Source organism: Raphanus sativus, chromosome 9, assembly GCF_000801105.2.
Source record: "Raphanus sativus cultivar WK10039 chromosome 9, ASM80110v3, whole genome shotgun sequence".
NCBI lineage: Eukaryota > Viridiplantae > Streptophyta > Magnoliopsida > Brassicales > Brassicaceae > Raphanus > Raphanus sativus.
Genome location: NC_079519.1, coordinates 5061378 through 5081077, shown reverse-complemented (window position 1 = coordinate 5081077; position 19700 = coordinate 5061378). Strand labels below are relative to the sequence as shown.

The following is a 19700-nucleotide window of genomic DNA, read 5'->3' as shown; positions in this document are numbered from 1 at the left end:
ATTGTCTAAATACATAATTTATCATTTTCCTTTCTAGATATATTTAAAAAAAAACCTTTTAAAAATTAAATTTTCAGTTGTTTTAAAAGTGGGAAAAATATTATTGGAATCTGGAAGTTAAAAAGAAGAGAAGAAAAAAGAAGATGATGAGATGAGCGAGGAGAGCACAAGACCCCGATAAAAAGTTGATTTTTGTCATTATACGGACGCGAGAAAGTGGATAAAGTCTCCTCCTTTAAATCCAACCAAACGTCGATTAACCCTCTCGCCGGAGATAAACCCCATCTCCTCTCTCTTTCGGTCCTAAAATCAAAGAGAGTTAGTTAGTTGTGGACAGAGAGAGAAGAAAGTTGGTTCGGCTCCTCCCATTCTTCTCTCTCTCTCTCTTTCCTTGCCTTGTTGCCCCCAAGTATGGTGAGAGAGTTAGTGCTTAGCAGTAATGGTAAAGAGCAGTAGAGACTTTAAAACTCTCTCTCTTCATCTGTCCAATTAAAGAGGGAAAGAGAGGGACTTTGGAATCTGTAATGAATGTGCAGAAAAAGGGTTTAGGAGAAGAAAAAAAACAGTAAGCTTAGAGAGATAGATCAGCTCTCTCTATCTGTCTATAGGGTGGCTCTGTAGAATAATAATCTAAAAGGAGACATCTTTACGGCTTAAAAATCAATTATTTATTGCCTAAAAAATCAAAAACTCTTTTCACCTCCCGTAATCATCGCCTCTGCATCTTTCTTTCCAGATTCTCTTCTCTTCCGTTTCGTTTCGTTTTTTTTTTCTTTTTCTTTTAATCTCTTTTTTTTCCCTTCGTGGGTTTTAGAAAAGTTCGAACCTTTTTATGTGTTGTTGTTGTTGTTCTCTCTTCTCTACTACTACTACTGGGTCTGCGTTAATGGCGACAGTGGTGTAAATGGACCATTAACACTCTGTGGTTGGGTTGAAAAAAGAGAGAGAGAAAAAAAGAAAAGTTTTTTTTTTCAGACATACTGTTTGACTGTTCTCTTCTTTTGTCTCGACGTTTTGTAATAATAAAAAAAAAGATGAGTTTCGTCGGCGGCGTCGGTGGAAGTGGAAGCGGCGGAGGAGACGGTGGTGGTGGTGGTAGTAGCCAACATCACGACGGCACTGAAACTGACAGGAAGAAGAAACGTTACCATCGTCACACCGCTCAACAGATTCAACGACTTGAATCGTAATTTCTTTTCTTTCTTTTTTTTTTTGATTCAGACACTCTTAATTATTATAATGGTTTGAGTCTTTTGCAGGAGTTTCAAGGAGTGTCCTCATCCAGATGATAAGCAGAGGAACCAACTTAGCAGAGAATTGGGCTTAGCTCCAAGACAAATCAAGTTCTGGTTCCAGAACAGAAGAACTCAGCTTAAGGTTCTGTTCTCTTAACATCTCTCTCTCTTTTGTGATTAAAATGTTGTCTGAATCCTCTGTCTCTCTTGTAGGCGCAACACGAGAGAGCAGATAACAATGCACTAAAGGCAGAGAACGACAAGATTCGTTGCGAGAACATAGCCATTAGAGAAGCTCTCAAGCATACTATATGCCCTAACTGTGGAGGTCCTCCCGTTACTGAAGACCCTTACTTCGATGAACATAAGCTCCGCATTGAAAACGCACATCTTAGAGACGAGGTTTTGTTTTGTTTTTGCTTTGTTCAATTATGATGATTCAGTTTCAATTTCAAAATCTAAATCCTTTTTTGTTTTTTTTTTTTGCACAGCTTGAAAGAATGTCAACGGTTGCATCAAAGTACATGGGAAGACCAATCTCCTCCCACCTCTCAACGCTACATCATCCACTCCACATCTCACCTTTGGATCTGTCCATCACTGCTCCTTCACTTGATTTTGATCTTCTTCCAGGGAGTTCTTCTATGCATTCTCAGCCGCCTAACTTGGCTACTATATCAGACATGGACAAGCCTCTTATGAACGACATTGCTCTGACTGCGACCCAAGAATTGCTTAGGCTTTTTAACACAAACGAACCTCTCTGGACTAGAGCTGGCGGCGGCAGAGAGGTTCTCAATCTCGGAAGCTATGAGAATCTTTTTCCAAGATCAGGTAACCGAGGGAAGAACCATAACCTTAGAACCGAGGCGTCTAGGTCTTCTGGTATTGTTTTCATGAATGCTATGTCACTTGTCGACATGTTCATGGATTGTGTAAGTTAACTGAAACATCCATCCTCCCCCTCATTACACCATGGTGGCATCATTTTGAGATGAAGTTTTTTTTTGTGTGTGTTTACAGGTCAAATGGGGAGAGCTCTTTCCTTGTATAGTTGCATCGTCTAAAACACTTGCAGTTGTTTCTTCAGGAATGGGTGGTACCTATGAGGGTGCTTTGCATTTGGTAAAAAAAAAAAGAAACTGATAGCACTCTTCTACTTCATTAGGGATCTCTAGTTTCCTCATATAGATTAAGAACTCTGCTTTGTTTGGTGTGTGTTTTAGATGTATGAAGAATTAGAAGTGCTTTCTCCATTGGTAGCAACACGCGAGTTCTGCGAGCTACGTTACTGTCAGATGATTGAACAAGGAAGCTGGATAGTTGTAAATGTCTCATATCATCTTCCACAGTTTGTGTCTCAATCTCACTCCTATAAGTTTCCTTCTGGATGCTTGATTCAGGACATGCCTAATGGATATTCCAAGGTTTTTTTTTTTTTTTCTGCTCTCTACTTAACTTATGTTTCATGTTTAGCATCTCTCTCTCTCTCTCTCTCTCTCTATATATATATATATATTTGATGATTTTGTCTTAATAGGTTACTTGGGTTGAACATGTTGAAACTGAAGAAAAAGAACCAACTCATGAGCTGTACAGAGAGATAATTCACCAAGGGGTTGCTTTTGGAGCTGAGAGATGGGTTACTACTCTACAGAGAATGTGTGAAAGATTTGCCTCTCTGTTAGCACCAGCAACTTCATCTCGTGATCTCGGCGGAGGTAAATGAATGTTCAAAAAAATTGCTAGGCAGTAGCTAAGCGCTTTATAGAGAATATAATTTTTGATTTAGTTGAAGAATATTTTTTAAAATAGTTTCGGTTTTACCTGATTTGCCGCCTAGACCGATTTTTAGAAGTTAATCTAGTTTTTGAAAGCCCAATTAAACTTTTTTTGAGCAACATTTTTTCAGTGATTCCATCGCCGGAAGGGAAGAGAAGCATGATGAGACTTGCTCATAGAATGGTCAGCAACTACTGTATAAGTGTCAGCAGATCTAACAACACTCACTCAACCATTGTTGCTGAACTGAACGAAGTTGGAGTCCGCGTGACTGCACACAAGAGCCCCGAACCAAACGGCACTATCCTCTCTGCAGCTACCACCTTCTGGCTCCCAAACTCTCCTCAAAACGTCTTCAACTTCCTCAAAGACGAAAGAACACGTCCTCAGGTAACAACACACAACTTTCATCAGTGAATAAGAGTAATCCATCTACTACTATGTTGTTGATAATATTATCTTTTGGTGTTTGGTGTATTATTAGTGGGATGTTCTTTCAAATAGAAACGCAGTGCAAGAAGTTGCTCACATTGCAAACGGATCACATCCTGGTTGCTGCGTATCTGTTCTACGTGTAAAAAGCCTCTACTTCTTTCTCAACATGTCTGCATGATTCTTTGTTTCTTAGCTAAATGAGATTTGTTTTTTTTAGGCATCAAATGCATCACAGAGTAACAACATGTTGATTCTACAAGAAACATCAATAGACTCATCAGGAGCTCTAGTGGTGTACAGTCCAGTGGATTTATCAGCACTCAACATCGCAATGAGCGGTGATGATACTTCTTACATCCCCCTCTTGTCCTCAGGTTTCGCAATCTCACCAGACGGAAACCACAGTAGCGGCGAGCAAGGAGGAGGAGGAGCCTCAACGTCAAGCGGTTTTGCTGGTGGTGGAGGAGGGTCGTTGATAACAGTTGGGTTTCAGATAATGGTTAGCAACTTACCGTCGGCAAAACTGAATATGGAGTCGGTGGAGACGGTTAATAACTTGATTGGAACCACTGTGCAGCAAATTAAAACGGGGTTGAACAACTGTCCTAGTGGTTCAACTACAGCTTGATACAACACCATTAAAGGCTCTTTCTCTTCAATGATGGAACAGAGGAGAGAATTAAACTCTTCTACTTTGCCTTCAATGCCAGAGAGAGAGAAAGAAGAAAGAACATTAACTCCGAATGTTCTGCTCTGCTTCTGTTGGTGCTACTCTTGGACAAACCTCATTTATGAAACAACCAGCTGGATTCATCTCCCTTTGTTTATTGTTTTTTTTTCTTAAAAAAGTTAATGGATTTTAGGTTTTTGTTTATTTATTGATCTTTTTGGTTAGAAACTGGAAGTCAAGAACGCACCATGCAACTGTGACTTTCTTTGTATGGTTCGGGCATTGACTTCTATTGCAAAGTTTTTTTTGTTTTCTTACAGTTAAAGCTTTTAAACTTTGTTCACTTCTCACTTACATGGTATGTTTCTGCTTTTAAATCTTCTCTCTTTGATCGAAGTTTGTGTGTTGGTTGGTTGGTTGATTTAAATGTTATGGGTGTTGAGACGGAAAGAAAAAGAGGTTAGGCGATGAACTGAAATCTGACAAAGTTGATGACTTCTGGTTGGTTCAAAACTTCACTTTTAATGGAATCTGTTCTCGTACAGACCAAAACCCATCACTCCTCTATTAAATGAGTAGTTTATGAAGAACTGATGATCAAACTCATGGTGAAGATTCATGTCACGTCTCTTGGACCAAAACAAAACCTTTTTTTTTGTAAAAGGGCATATACCAAAACAAAAACTTCGAACGTGCGGTTTGTTTTTCTGTGTTTTTTTTTTGGGATTTGCTTATTTTTTATTTATTCATGATCATTTATCAAATACATATATTTTTTATTTTCAAAAAATTGTTTTAGATTGCTGGTTCAGTTTTGTATTTAATTGTGAACAATTTTTCCTTGTAGGGTTTTTGATGTATTCAATATGTAGTAAATGTATTTTCTATCTATATAAGGGACCATGCCAATAAAGAATACTTGACGTTACTAGTCTAAGAGGACTAGGCTTCTATTCTCTTTTTTTTCTCAGTAATAGTTTAAACAAAAATTAATCAGCTAATTATTCTCTATCTATTGATATTATTATTACTCGAATTAGCTGGTGGTCTTAGCTTCACGCCTTCACCACGCCATAACTTTATCAAGAAATTTTTTTTTATTAAGAAACCCATAAATGTATAGTATGAATTTAAAATTGAGTAGATGATACATAAATAAAAGTGAATGTGACATGAAAATAAATTTATTGTATATATTGTTTGCAAATTTAATGAGTTCTCTCCATTCTTCTAAACATACCAAAAAAAAATTCTTAGCATTTATTAAATATTAAATAGGTGAAATTGTTTTCAAATAATGAATCGATTTGCCACAAGCGATGTCATGTCGGGTCCGCCCTTGAACATTTCCACCGAGTTAGTTTTTGGCTTTGTTTGCTCGAGGTCCTTTTCTTGTGGTGTTTTGGAACCATAGCTGCCACCTCCATGTAAATTCTTGTGCGCAGTTTACCTTTAAGCTATCATTTGGTTTATCCAGATGTTCAAAAAGTGTTGTTGTGGTCAGAGAAATTCTTGTGCGCAGTTTACCTTTAACCAAACCAAACTTTTATTCATCAAATGATATTTACAATTTAGCAAAAAGAAAAAAAATTCCATTCCCAATAAAAAAATAGAAGTGGATTTTGGGCTAAGAGCTATGATGGGCCCTGAATATGGGCTAACAATAAAAGACAATGGAGGAGGAAGACAACCAAAAATCACTTTTGACCAAAACGGGTTTGTTGGAGTTTGAGTCAGAGAATTGAAGGAAGATGATTTACAAAACCATATGGTTTCCGTGTGTTATGTCAATGCAAAACTATGGAAAGAGAGAGAGAGAGAGTCCAGTGTTCTGTGTGTTTAGTAAGTTACTTAGCTCTGTAGTTTTCTTCAAATCTGGAGTTTACAATAATGACAACAAAAATCACTTGCGTTTTACAGTGAAACATACATATCATTACAAAAAGATCTACAGAGGTGAAGATATGGTTTAGTTGATTATTGACAATGAGGATCTTTCTCCAGTCTGTTCAACTGGATTTTGAATCCATTCACTAGACGAGCAGAAGGGAAGAAGGAGATACGATCTTCCTTTAGTTGTGTCCACCTAACAGATGTAGCAAGGACGAATCAGATGGGTTAGATTTATACAGAGAAACCCCTGAAGCAGACAGACCAAGTACACTGACTGACCTGTATGTAGTGATGAAGTAATGTAGAAAGAGAGCTATCTGAAGGCGAGCGAGTTCTGCTCCTGGACAAAACCGAGTTCCTCCACCAAATGGGCTATAGTAAGGACTCGTTCTCCAATTCCTCTTTTGCTACACATTCAGATCAATATGGATATTAGCTTACAAGTTGACACAATGAAGTAATGTAATGTTTCAATGACAAAAAAGAACCTGAGTTTCAGGGTCAAGCCACCGCCATGGATTGAAGGAAAGACTTTCCTCGTAATAGCTCTCGTCTAAGTGCACTGCTGAGAGAAACGGAACCACGAAGCATCCCTTGGGGATCACGTAATCTGCTCAGAGCAAGAAAAGAGTTCAGTTTTAGTCCATGTTTCTGCTGTGCATGTACCATAAAACAAAGACGCTATCACAAACCTTGATATGAGACATCTTCTTTAGCCTCTCTCATTAGCCATATTGCAATCCCACCAAGCCTGAGTGTTTCATCTATTACCTGTTTGAGAGAAATCAAGAAAGTTTCCATTTTAGTTCTTTTAGCATCTAAGATGAGAAGCAGGGGAGTTTCTCGAGGTTCTTGATTTGACTTACACATTGAGTGAAGTCCATAGTCTTGTAGTCTTGCCACGTTAGCGTTTCTCCCGCAAATTTCTCGTGTTCCTCCTGCTCATTTACAGAAAGTGATCAAAACAGAGAACCAAGAGGAACCAAACCAAGATGTTCTGTCTTTTTTTTTGTAAGTACCAGGATTTGGGTCATGGCCTTAGGGCAGTGAGTGAGGAAGTAAACAGCAAACAGCATTGTTTTCGCGGTTGTTTCATTTCCAGCAAACATAAGATTGATGATGAAATCTGCCATGGATTCATTTGGTAAGCTTTCTTCTTCAAGCAACCTTCCAAGAACACCGTTTCCAGCAGTATCTGCTTCTTTGTTATGCAACAGCTTCTCTACCGTCTTGTTTATCTTCCTTATAATCTCCTTTCTTGCCTGAACAAGAAACAAAAAAAGAAAGTCTCAAACAAACCAGCTCCAACGCAAAGAAACCGAACATTGATTCTCTTTATCTGATCATTACCTTCATGGCTTTGTGGTATGTGAAGCCTGGCAGGTTGATAGGAACAGAGAGACATCCATCAACAAAATCAGAGAAAAGCTGAGACATTTCATCGACTTCTGATTCGCTTGACACTGCAAGAAGTTGGTTAACCATAAGATGAATCGCAACCTGAAGAATAGAACCAAAAAAAAAAAGATCAGAAAGCTATCAAGCAGTTCCCAAGGCTTGTTCTACTTTCAACCACTTGCCTTTCTGCAGACATCTTGGAGAAGCACGACTTCACCGTCCTTGAAGTTACTCAATGTCTGAAGCATAACCGCGGGGATATCTTCAAGGAAATGGGTCTTGAGCTGGTCTTGACGCATCATGCTCGATGCGATTGAGTGAAGGCGTCTCTGCTGTTCACCGTGGACAGTGATGATCCCATCTTTTCCGACCAAATCCCTGAAAGACTTTGGATAACTAGACTGGAACAGCTTGCCTTCGTTCTGCATTATGAACCGGTTAAAAACCGGGTCTGCTGATACCACTGCCCACTTCCCAAACAAGCTACACGAGAATATCCTTCCGTACCTGTTAATCCAAAAACAGAGCATTACAAAACAGAGCATACCAAAACAAAGCATTTCAGAACAGAGCATTGTAAAACAGAGTACTTCAAAACAGAGCTTATCATAATGCAAGTTTTGATTTTTCTTTCGTAGAAGATGGGTTCATAGCTTTAATGAGACAAAGTTAGAACCTTTTGACTTGTTGCTCGACGAAGCTGGAAGGATGAGAACCGGAAACGGCATTGAGCCAAGCGAAGGTGTCACCTATCAAAGGCCATCCTCTGCTTCCTGGAGGCAGACTGTGAGGCTCTCTTCTCTTTCTTCTTGTTATTCCCACGAGAAAGAAGATGATGACGAAGGCAAGAAATGTTGTTGATGTAGAAACAGAGACGAACCAAAACGATTCTTCTGCCATTAAAAATCAACTCCTCTGTTTTGTTCTGTCTCAATGTTTGTGGAGAGTTCGTGGAGAGTTTTTATAAACAGAGTTTACAGCTAAGACTGCAGAACAAGTAAGCAGCAGCTGAGGAAATTATTTTTTAAAAAAATGAAAAAGAAGGTGATAATGTTAAGCATTATAAAAGAAAGTAGAGAGTCGTCGTTGTAGTGTTGCGAGGTTACTTTGACCTCAAGTAGACTTTTTTAGGTTAGCGTGGCGGTGAAGGAATCATGAGGTGAGGTCAAACTTTATGGAGCCACTAAAAAAGTTGGGTAAAAAAAAAAGGTGTGGTTCCTAACCGCCTATTGGCTATTAATAATAATGTTTCACGCAGAGAGTTCGTGAACCGCATCAGAAACAACGCGTTTTAGACGCAAACGTGGTCTGTTTGCAGTTTCTAATTGAAACATTTTGCATAGTCAAATATTATTTTAAAAAATCATATACTTTTACATGTTTTTTTTCTCTTCTAGTAGTTTTATAAGAAAATAGCGTTTGATGCAGAAATTATGCTAGGATTCGTATGAAAATATATGAATATGATTATTCTAATGCAATTGGCATTAGTGGCCAGCAGGAGCCAGCTAACACAATCGTGTGTAAGAAGCGTTGGGGATGAAAGCCTCCGAGTTAGCCGGAGACTCCTGACTTGTAGCTCAATCATACTGTTACACGCTTCACTGTTTACACTTCACACCAATGCTAATTATTGTTTTAGTTTTGATTGGAAGCACATTGAGAGAGATCGACGTTTCTGATAACCAATCAAACGGATGGTTGACACAAGTTCTTCAAAGGTGATTGAACCATGTAGTTAGAAAGTCATGATGGACATAAAAGTAACTATTTTTCTGTATAAGACGACATAACGTTTTCAATGAGCGGTTGGATTTTCCTAAATTTTGTATACTATTGATTTACTTATCGTTTTCATTTTAACCCAATGGCTTTTAACAAATTTATAACTTTGGGATTTTCAAGTTAACTTAAGGATCCTGCATGGGAATGCAAATCATAAAGAAATAATGACAAGAAACTATTGCGTTCCTTGGTTAATACATGGCCATTGTTAGAAAATGAGACATTCCAAATTTTAAATTTAAATTTCATGAAAAAAAATTTTTAAAAAAAGAAAAAAGAAAATGAGACATTCCAAACCCAGCTAAATTATAAAAATAAGGTTAGTTTGTTTATAAAACCTCATGGTAGATTGGTAGATACTAGATACTAACCTTCTGTAGAAAGTAAGATATTATGTGCTAAATTGTTAGTTTCATTGACTAGTAATGTTATAGCTTAACAATAATTGTTTCCTTGAAAAATCTTTACAAAATGACAAAATAGTTGTTACACAACATTCTGAGAGGCAAAAAACGTGCGTACATTGAGTGGATACTATTTCTTGATTAATGAAAAAGACCTATAGTGCGATATGATCTTCAATTATTGTCTGCTTACAACTTAGAGTAGCATTTTTGTTACATAAAGATACGCATACAAAAGATAAGCTATCTAGACAAGACACACCACAAACTCTAACCTAATGAAGATGCTTACTCTCTGTTTAACCACTCTCACCGTTCTCTCAGCCGTCTTGGCCGCAGCTTCTGCCGCCAATGCTCTACCAGGCAAAGCAGTCGTAGACATAGCAGGACATCCAGTTCAGTCCAATGTCCAATACTACATAATACCGGCTAAGATCGGAGCCGGAAGTGGTCTTATCCCTTCAAGCCGAAATGTAAACACACAAGACTCGTGTTTGAATCTTGACATCGTACAGTCATCATCTCCTTTCTTCTCAGGCCTTCCAGTAACTTTCTCTCCGCTCAACACCAAAGCCAAGGATGTCCAGCTCTCAGCTAGCCTCAGCCTCGAGTTTGATTCCACGGTTTGGTTATGCCCTGAATCTAAAGTGTGGAGAATCGACCACTCTGTGCAACTCAGGAAGAGCTTTGTGAGCATTGGTGGTGAGAAAGGTAAAGGGAATAGTTTGTTTCAGATTCAAGAAGATGGAGATGCTTACAAGCTTATGTATTGTCCGGTTATCTCCTCTGTTTCGTGTATCGACGTGGGTCTAGAGATCGATGATCTTGGTGTGCGACGTTTGGTTCTTAGCAATGATAAATCTTTTGCTGTGAAGTTTCAAAGGGCTTATGATGATTCAAACTCCAACTGTCATCTCAGGCCTCGTTGGAGGATGTTCCCTTTGTTCTAAAATGTGAAATAATTGTATCTTGTATTATGGTTGGAGAATGCTTGTGATCATACCAAAGTTGTGATGTAACCAACGGTTTATATGAAATAAGACATGGTTATTGTATGTATGTTAAAAGAATCCTTGTGACAACACCAAGTTTGTGATGTAACCAACGGTTTATAATGGAATAAAACATATGGTTATTGTATGCATGTTAGAAGGCTTGTGGCGATACCATGTTTATGATGTAACCATGTTTATTTTTAACATTCTGGTATAGTTTAATTTTTAATCAATTTCACTCATGAATTAATCATTTGTAGTAGAAGTTGTGTATTATAGAGAGGGAGTCAGAGAAGAAGAAAAGAAATGACAACACAATGATAATCATGTGCCAGAGTAAGTAATCCGATGAAAGGTATAGAGAATAGCTTGTTTCAGATTCAAGATGGAGATGCTTACAAGCTTATGTATTGCCAGTTTTTTTTTTTTTGCTTCTTTTTTCCCTGTCAGATGCTGTTATTGAATATTTCTTAGAATCTGCCCTGAAAGATCTTTGTGATCGGGCGTGTGTGTGGAACAAAGACAATGGCATCCTGATTATCACAGAAAATGACAATATGCCTCGCTGATGACTCTTCCCATAATCAAAACTTGTTAGCCATTGAGGTTTGTTTGTTTGTTAACATATTACACTGTATGATGACGATAACGTATCACTAAACACATTTGAACTTGTTTTTACGCTCGCCATGGTAGTTACGTAGTAATTTTGTATTCTGTTCGACGTTATTATATACGGTTTGAAGATCATGCACGAAATATTCCCATTTAAAAAAAAATGTGACAAGTTCAGTGATGAAGCCAAAGTTAAAAGATGAAGAGTGTCTAGCGACTATTTCTTTTTTTTTTGGTTTTCACTTTTACTTATTAGTATAAAAATCCACTAGTTGTTCAGTTCTTAGAGAAGCTCTGAAAAGGAATGGTGAACGACTACGTTTCCTCTGTTCTGAAATCACTGCTTCTGCTTCTTCAACTTGTCTTCTTGAACCAGCATCATGCTGGTTCTGCCTCTATCATCAAGTTTCTTCCTGGTTTTGACGGCCCTCTTCCCTTTGAGCTTGAAACCGGGTTTTGTTCTCTCTTCTTCTTGTGTTTAGTTCCGAAATTTGGAGATTTATCCAAGTACAAATTACTGTTTCTTGTGAATGAAGGTACATTGGTGTCGGCGAGGAGGAAGAAGTGCAATTGTTCTACTACTTCATCAAGTCTGAGAGGAACCCTGAAGAAGACCCGCTTCTTATTTGGATAAGTGGACGACCTGTGGCTGCTCTTTCATCTCTGCTCTTCTTTTTCAGAATGGTGAAATCTAAAAAAAATTGATAAATAAACTTATTCCTGTGTGCATCTCTGGTTACTCTTTTATGTTTATATGATGAGCAGGGCCGCTGGCTATGAAACTTGATGTTTACAATGGACCCCTCCCTTCTTTGGTCTCTACTACATACTCATGGACAAAGGTAACACAAAAGTGAGTATGAAGATGATCACAAAAACCGACGAATCAATTAATTCTTGATCATTTTTCATCAGACTTCAAGCATAATATACTTGGATCAGCCTGTTGGAACTGGTTTCTCCTACTCAAGAACTCTTCTTGTTGACAAACCTAGTGATTCAGGAGAGGCCAAACGGATCTATGAGTTTCTTCACAAGGTAAAAAAAAAAAAAAACTTGAATGTTTTTTACACCTAAACTAAACAAAAGTGCATAGATTTTTAGAAGCTTCCTTTGTTGTGCAGTGGCTAGGAAGACATGAAGAGTTTTTCTCTAACCCTTTCTATGTCGTAGGAGATTCTTATGCCGGTATGGTTGTTCCAGCTCTCGTTCAAGAAATCTCAAAAGGTATGTAGAGTTTTGTGATATCATCTAACCCTTAAGCCTTTTTTTTCTCAACCAACTATTTTTTTTTTTTTTTGTGAAACACATGCTTAATATATTAAATAGAATGGCCTCAGGCCCAGAGTCAGCCCAATCATGGGTCCAAATACAAAGACGATGCAAGTGATTGTTTTGCTAAGGCGTCAGCCTCAACATTCGAAGAACGATAAAAGTGAGAGAAGGAGATTGCGACGAAAGCAGAGGAGAGTTGCTTGATATCTCTGATGATACCGAAGATTTCCTTAACCTGCATGTCGCAAGTGATAGCTCGAATGAGCGTTTCATTGTCAGAGAAGCATCGGAGCTTTGGAAGCCCTAATTTCTCTGCAGAGGTGAGAGCTGATCGGAGAGCAATAGCTTCCGCAATCAGAGGCGAGTTGATCATATCCTGAGTAGCGTTGCCTCGTTCGATGGAGTTTCCTGTCGAGTCGGTTAGAATCCACGCAAAGCCGGCTCTTTTCGATCTAATATCCCATGCCGCGTCCGATCTACAAGTCACCACCAGGGGATCGTCTGTTGGTAGCTGCATCTGTCTCCGAGATTGAGGTAACGACCTGGCGTTTGAGTTGATCGGTACTTGTGCTGATGCCCATTCCCTTGCTAATCGTAGACCACTTGTTGCTGCTTCTGTAGGTGACAAAGATTTGTTCTCGAAGACAAGTCTATTCCTTGCATTCCAAATTGTCCAGCAGATCCAAGGTAGTATGGCTCCCGTCGCTCCTGTTGGTGGTAGACATACCGTTCCTTTAAAAACCACCATTGCATCTGAGAAACTCTCAATAGTAGCTAGGTGAACCACATTAGCCAGTGGGATCCTCCTCCACACCTCTTGGGCGAATGGGCAATGAAAGAAGGTATGAATGGCAGTTTCCAGCACATTACATCTTTTGCATAAGGCTCCTGATATCAATCCCCTTTGCTGTAGGTTCTCTCCTAAAGGCAGAGCTCGTTGTATGGTAGACCATAGAAAGAGCTTCATTTTTGGTGAACAAGCTGCTGACCAAACATCTTTAACCCAATTAAAGGATCCTTGACATGGGTTTGGACTTGTAGCTGTCTGCAATGATACGGAGAAATATCCTGAGCGAGTAGTATATACTCCTGAGGGAAGTGGTTGCCAGATGAAAGTGTCTTCTGTTTTGGCGATGCTTGGCTGAAGGAGTTGGATCTCCTTCGATAGTTGAGGTAGGAAAGCTTCAATTCTGCTCTGGTTCCATTTCATATCTGTAGTTAGGAAGTCCGAGACTGTGAGATCTATAGCTGCTTCTGGTATAGGTCCAAACGGTTTCACTTGAGTCTCTAGCGAGATCCACACGTCTTTCCAAACCTTTGTAGTCTCTCCGTTTCCAATTGCTCGTCCTAGGTTGCCTATTAGTAAATCCCTTCCATGTAGTATACTTCTCCACCCGTGAGAGCACACTGATGGAACCTTTGCCTCCATGAAAGTTGTAGAGTGACAGTATTTTCCTAAAAGAACCCGTGCTAATAGGCTATCTGGTTTAGTGAGGATCTTCCACGCTTGTTTAGCTAGGAGAGCTTGGTTAAATAACTGTATATCTCTAATCCCCAATCCCCCTCCTGCCTTAGGCCTCGTAATCTTGTCCCAAGAAACCCAAGCAATCTTTCTTTTCCCGTTTGGTTTATCCCACCAAAACCTTGTGAATACTGATTGTATGCGCTTGCAGAGACTAACGGGCAGTTCAAAGCAAGACATGGAGAAGGTGGGGATGGCAGTTAGCACAGCTTGTAGCATAGTTAGCTTCCCTGCCCTAGACAAGAAGCGCGTGGATAGACTGTTAGCTCTTTGCCGGATTCTATCAACCAGAGCTGTGAAGAGGTCCTTCTTCTTTCTACCGAAGTGCTCCGGTAAGCCCAAGTATTTACCTTGTCCTCCTTCCTTAGAGATGCCCAACAGACTTTTGACAATGTTCTTTGTTTCTGCAGATGTCTTTGAAGAGAAGGTAACCGCTGATTTATCCTTGTTGATTTTTTGACCCGAGGCTTGTTCATACTCCCACAAGATCTCCTTCAACTTGTTGCAGCTCGATGGTGAGGAGTAGCAGAAGAACATTGTGTCATCAGCAAAGAGCAAATGGTTCACCCTCGGGCTACCACGTGCCACTCTTATTCCTTGCAAGGTACCATCTCGTCCTGCTTCTTTGCATAATCCCGATAGAACTTGGCCACATAGAATGAACAGATAGGGAGATAGGGGATCTCCCTGTCTAATGCCTCTGTTAGGTTTGACCGCTCCTAGAACTGAATCATTAATCAGATAAGAGTAGGATACCGTAGTCACGCATTGCATTATTAGATTGATCCACTTCTCATGGAATCCTAGTCTCTTAAGTACTTGCGATATGAACCTCCATTCGACTCTGTCATATGCTTTAGACATGTCAGTTTTCACTGCCATCGTACACTTCTTTTGCGCTTGAGAGGTCTTTAGGTACTGTAGCACTTCGTGGGTGATTAGGATGTTGTCTGCTATTGCTCTGCCTGGAATAAATGCTGACTGGTTCTCTGAGATAATGTGTTGTAGAATAGGCTTAAGTCTGAGTGCCAGCAGCTTGGATATAATTTTGAAGTAGACATTGCATAAAGCGATAGGACGGTAATCAGCAACCCTTTTTGCTCCTACTATCTTTGGAATGAGTCTAACGTGTGTAACGTTTTGCGAGGTGCGGAGGTTTTCTGTAGCAAAGAAGGCTTTGATCTCCCTGATCACATCTGATCCCACAACTTCCCAGTTGGCATGAAAGAAGCTCGCCGAGAACCCATCAGGACCCGGGGCTTTGTCCGGGTGAATGGCAAAGGTAGCCTCCTTTATTTCTATATCAGATGGCGCCTTAATTAATGCTTCATTCATTTCATCAGTGACACAGTGTTGAAGCGCTTTTTCTACTGTTTGTAGACCATCATGCTGCTCTGAAGTGAAGATATGGTCGAAATACTTACATATAACACCGGCAATCTGCTCCTCTTCGAACCACGGTATTCCATTCTCATCCTCAATGACTGTGAGTCTATTTTTGGCCTTCCTGGCCTTAGTAGAGGCGTGGAAATAGCCAGTATTAGAATCCCCTAGTGTAAGCCATAGTTGTCTACTTCGTTGCCTCCAATAATCCTCTTCTGCTTTGTAGGCTTTAAGCAGGTTTGTATTTATCTCATGAATGAGATCATCCTGTGGCACCTGATTCGTCATTGCTGCATCTAATTGAGATCGAAGTGCCTCCAGTGCCTTCCGGCTGTTCTCATGAAAGACTCTGCTCCAACTACATATGGCCTTCCTACAGCAGGATAGTTTTGCTTCCACATCGAGGTAAGGAACTGAATCCCAAATTTCCTGAACCAGTTTCCTGACTTCAGGATTATCTTTAAGTCGCCTGTCAAATCTGAAGATCTTTGCACCTTTTTTCCTTCTTGTGTCCAGGAAAGTGAGCAGCGGTCTATGATCAGATCCTTCATATCGGAGGTATTGGCATCGCGACGACGGGAAGGTGTCAAACCATTCACTGTTACTTATAGTTCGATCCAGTCGGCACTGCACAAGGTAGGTACTTCTTTTGCCCCTCCACGATAAATAATTCCCATAATGTTTGACATCAAAGAGTCCGTTGCTTGACAGGAAAGTTCTAAACGAGCAAAAAGATCCTTCTGCTCGCTCAGGGCCTCCTTTCTTTTCACTATTGTCGGTCAACTCGTTGAAGTCTCCAGTCAAGAGCCATGGCTCTCCAGGCGAGGGTTGTAGAGTCGAGAGTTCATTCCAAATTTGAAGCCTTTTGGTATGGTCTGGTTCTCCATAAACGAAGGTGATTTGATATGTCTTTCCTTTGTCTTCTATCACCGTATCAATGAGGTTCTTTGTGCTTGTCCTTACCGTGAGTTTGATATGATTCTTCCAGATAAGGAAGAGACCACCACCTCCCGAGCTAGTAGGGGGAACAGCATGGTAGTTATCGATGGAGAGCCACTGTAATTTGTCAAGGATAATAGCTGTGTCGTTCTTTGTCTCCATAAGGAAGAAGATGTCTGGGGAGTTTCTCCGATGAATCTCCCTCAAACGCTGGACTGTTATGGGGTTCCCCAGCCCACAACAGTTCCAGCTCAGAGCTACTAAGGAGCCGGGGGTGGAGGAGACCGAAAATCCTGCTTTCTCTGAGGGCGAGATGGAGGTTGCTTTGTCGATGGGTTCGGTCCCCTTCTTGAAGGTCCAGCTGTTTCGTTTGTCTGATTTGAAGTAGGCTGCTTCTGTATTCCTGTCTGACCATCTCTCTGTGTTTTGCTTGTAGCAGGAATTAACTGTATTGCTGGAGTTTTCTCCATTGGGTTCCTTCCTCCAATGAGACTGGTTCCCCGACGATCCTCTCCTACTGTCCCAGAGTCTCTTGGAAGACCTCTGTTAACTCGCTTACTTCCACAGCTGGGGGATTGCTGGAGTTGTGAGAGCTTCCTTTTCTTTGAGCTAGCTCCGCGAAGAATATTGGGGGATAGACGCGGTGGGCGAATTCTCACTTGCTTCGGTTTCTGGGAGACTGTCTTATTCTGATAGTTACGTAGTGTTTCCTCGTCATCCGCCACTTCCCCCATTTCTCTTTGTGGTACCTGATCTTCTTCCACCTCTAATACAGGGCTGATTATGATAGACTGGAGGCGTGAAGTGCCCTGTCCTTTAGACATGGGGTTTGGAGGATTTTCCGGTGATGACGGACCAGCATAGTGAGAGGCAAAAACACAGGGAGCCGGTGGTGGTGTAACTTCTGCATCTGACGGCTGCATAGCCTCATTGAAGTCTATTCCAGGGGGGCTCACTGATCTTATTCCACGTTCCCAGGGGGACAAAGGACGTCGTTGGTTTGCAGTAGCTGCTAAGATTGATTCTGCCGCCCTCTCTGTTAGGCCCTCTGCATCGCTTTCAAGGACTCTACGTTGCCTGGCTGCTGCTTCAATTGGGTTCGCGCAACTAAGGTACTGTTTTGTAACGTCCTGAAGCTCCTGTAGAATTTGATCCTTTGTAGGTATCTTTAGGGCGTTCTGTTGTTGGTTGAACCTTTCTCTCTGATCAGGTGGGCCAGTTCGGAGCAACAGAAGGCCTGCTGCTGTTTCCTCTGTTTGGCCTCTGGCATCTCCTGCCATCACCCTCTGTCTTCTGGCTGCTGCTTCTGTGGGATCAGGATAGTTTAGGTAGCGTAGTGTTGCTTCGTTAAGTTCCGAGATGATTGATTCTTCAGTCTGTCTCTTTGGTGTTTCCTCAGCTTCTAAATTGTGTTGGTTCTGCTCTGTAGCGCTTTGAGGATTACCAGCAAGAATTACAGTCTGAGGAGCTAATAGTAAAGGTTGGCCTGCTGGTTTCACTCGCCACTCACTGAGTCCCTTTTGAGGGAACAGGTGTTTCCTTTGTGCTCCCGTCTCTCTCAGTGGTTCTCTTCGTGTCGTGTACGGGGGAGAGTTGTATTCGACTGGTCTAGGTTCCTGTTCCACTTCCTTGCGTCTCCAGTTAGTGGACTCCCCTCGCTTGGTATCTGATGATCTGACCGGTGGCGGAACTCGAGTTTGCTTTGAACCTATTCGTGCTCCAAAGTTGTTTCCATGACGATCCACTCTTTCGTGGAAGGCTGTCGTGTGTTGTTTACTCGAAGGATCTGAGCGGTATCTTTCTGTTGTTTGCTGATCTGCACCTCTGTAGTAGTGGTTAGTTGCCGTGTCTCTGTTACTTATTTGAGTCTCGATGCGTGCAGGTGAAGCTTCCTCGAAAGTAGCTACTTCCTGTTGCCTTTCCATCAGATAACTTGGGCAGTCCTTCTTAAGATGAGTCAGCGATGAGCACCAAGAGCAGTGGTTTTCTAACTTCTCATAGTCAAGGTAGATAATGCTTTCTTCCCCTGAGTCATATTCCATGACAGCTTTTTTGATAAGAGGTTTAAAGCCATCTACTAGAACTCTGACTCGAGCTGTTGTTTTTGTTAACTCATGGTCAACCAGTGTTCCGAGCTCTTTTCCTACGCTGCAGACAACTTCATCCATCCAGAAGTGTAGTGGGAGGCCTTTGATTCGGATCCAGAACGGGATCTGTGACGGGAAGGAGTGTGAGATGACCGGCTCCCACCTCTGGATGATGACCATCCAATAAGAGAAGTGGTATGGCCTATTGTCGAGTACTCTGCGTAAGTCCTCCTCCCTCTCAAATCTGAATTGAAAGTACCCATTTCCCAGGTCTGACCCTGTAACACTCCCTTGTAGGTGCCACTTGCGAGGTAGCGCTGGTAACAGGGCCCAGATCTTCTGTTCCTGAAGGTTAGTGACCCTTCCTATGAGTGTGAGCGCGTTCTCCTTGATGAGTGCTGCGTTGTCTACGCAAGGTGCTTTGATTCTTGTGATGTGAGTATCTTTGTCTCTAGAAGTTATACTCTTCCCTTTTTCTTCTTTTGAAAAACGTCTTGCCATGATTGCTAGGTGAGTTTGTCAAGAGATCGTTGAGGAGATGATTACGGGTGCTGTTGGGGTTTTAGAAGTGATCCTAGTGGTGTGGCTACGAATTTGAAGGTAAAGATCTTGGTGAAGAAGAACTTGGTTCCTTTAGGTCTGTGAAGATGAATGTTGGAGGATGCTACTTCTGGACAAGAAGTAGGGCTTCCCAAAAGGAGCAAAGCAAGGACCGCTGGGTTGTTTCCAAATTCAGTAACCTTCTGAGCTGTCGTTTTCACTTTTTTGGAGACGTTGGAGATGCTGCTTCACTGCCTTGGTAGTCGTGCCTGGGAGAGTCCTGTCGATCCCATTATATTTCATCTGGTATATATCTTTCTCCCAAAAAATTATTGTTTTTTTTCTTTTTGTTTATCAAATTTTATCTTTTAATATCACCATAGTATATAATATGTTATATGCACTTTCTTGTCTGACTTCGCTTCGTATCTATTCCACAACACATATCAGACGTTTATATATTATTGAAGTTTTAACTATTGATCCCTCCGTTCCATATGTAAGATGTTTGGTAAAAAAAATTATTATTTTTAAATTAGATTATAAATGATGTTAAATTTAAAGTAAATTACCTAATCATAAATATAGAAGTAAAATATTATTGGTCAATCAATTTTGAATAAAGTTAAAATTATTTTAAATGTATTAAAACCTTATATTTTAAAATATCAGATCTTCTTTAAAAGATTTTATATTATGAAATGGAGAGAGTATAATATAACAGCTGGAAAAACATATTTGA

The 19700-nt window shown here is 40.6% G+C and overlaps 3 protein-coding genes and 1 pseudogene across 3 annotated transcripts; 3 read left to right on the top strand and 1 right to left on the bottom strand.

Annotated features, from left to right (window-relative positions):
- Positions 1 to 512: 512 nt before the first annotated feature.
- LOC108828190 (homeobox-leucine zipper protein HDG11) lies at positions 513 to 4518 on the top strand. The gene is made up of 10 exons (XM_018601794.2): positions 513 to 1186; positions 1260 to 1377; positions 1449 to 1637; positions 1727 to 2170; positions 2259 to 2360; positions 2462 to 2662; positions 2776 to 2956; positions 3148 to 3407; positions 3502 to 3591; positions 3670 to 4518. Exons 1-10 carry the CDS (start codon positions 1035 to 1037, stop codon positions 4078 to 4080), a joined length of 2148 nt encoding a protein of 715 aa, XP_018457296.2. The 5' UTR covers positions 513 to 1034; the 3' UTR covers positions 4081 to 4518.
- Positions 4519 to 6013: 1495 nt separating this feature from the next.
- On the bottom strand, positions 6014 to 8596 carry LOC108825915 (abietadienol/abietadienal oxidase). The gene is made up of 9 exons (XM_018599274.2): positions 8090 to 8596; positions 7596 to 7920; positions 7366 to 7515; positions 7035 to 7277; positions 6882 to 6953; positions 6708 to 6786; positions 6504 to 6625; positions 6295 to 6422; positions 6014 to 6208 (listed from the first exon to the last, which is right to left on the bottom strand). The coding sequence occupies exons 1-9, from the start codon at positions 8311 to 8313 to the stop codon at positions 6100 to 6102; spliced, it is 1452 nt and encodes a 483-aa protein (XP_018454776.2). The 5' UTR covers positions 8314 to 8596; the 3' UTR covers positions 6014 to 6099.
- A 1202-nt stretch (positions 8597 to 9798) lies between these two features.
- On the top strand, positions 9799 to 10672 carry LOC108827781 (kunitz trypsin inhibitor 3). Its single transcript, XM_018601263.2, has one exon. It carries the CDS (start codon positions 9881 to 9883, stop codon positions 10550 to 10552), a length of 672 nt encoding a protein of 223 aa, XP_018456765.2. The 5' UTR covers positions 9799 to 9880; the 3' UTR covers positions 10553 to 10672.
- A 151-nt stretch (positions 10673 to 10823) lies between these two features.
- Positions 10824 to 19242, top strand: LOC108827779 (serine carboxypeptidase-like 4; annotated as a pseudogene).
- The last annotated feature ends 458 nt before the right edge of the window (positions 19243 to 19700 follow it).

Excerpts from the sequence above, each read along its gene's own strand:
- LOC108827781 (XM_018601263.2), top strand. The coding sequence starts at position 9,881 with ATGAAGATGCTTACTCTCTGTTTAACCACTCTCACCGTTCTCTCAGCC.
- LOC108828190 (XM_018601794.2), top strand. The coding sequence starts at position 1,035 with ATGAGTTTCGTCGGCGGCGTCGGTGGAAGTGGAAGCGGCGGAGGAGAC. Across the intron at positions 2,663-2,775 it reads TGCCTAATGGATATTCCAAG|GTTACTTGGGTTGAACATGT; the intron begins GTTTTTTTTTTT and ends TTGTCTTAATAG. Across the intron at positions 3,592-3,669 it reads GCTGCGTATCTGTTCTACGT|GCATCAAATGCATCACAGAG; the intron begins GTAAAAAGCCTC and ends TGTTTTTTTTAG.
- LOC108825915 (XM_018599274.2), bottom strand. The coding sequence starts at position 8,313 with ATGGCAGAAGAATCGTTTTGGTTCGTCTCTGTTTCTACATCAACAACA. Across the intron at positions 7,921-8,089 it reads GTCGAGCAACAAGTCAAAAG|GTACGGAAGGATATTCTCGT; the intron begins GTTCTAACTTTG and ends TTGGATTAACAG. Across the intron at positions 6,626-6,707 it reads AGAAGATGTCTCATATCAAG|ATTACGTGATCCCCAAGGGA; the intron begins GTTTGTGATAGC and ends TGCTCTGAGCAG.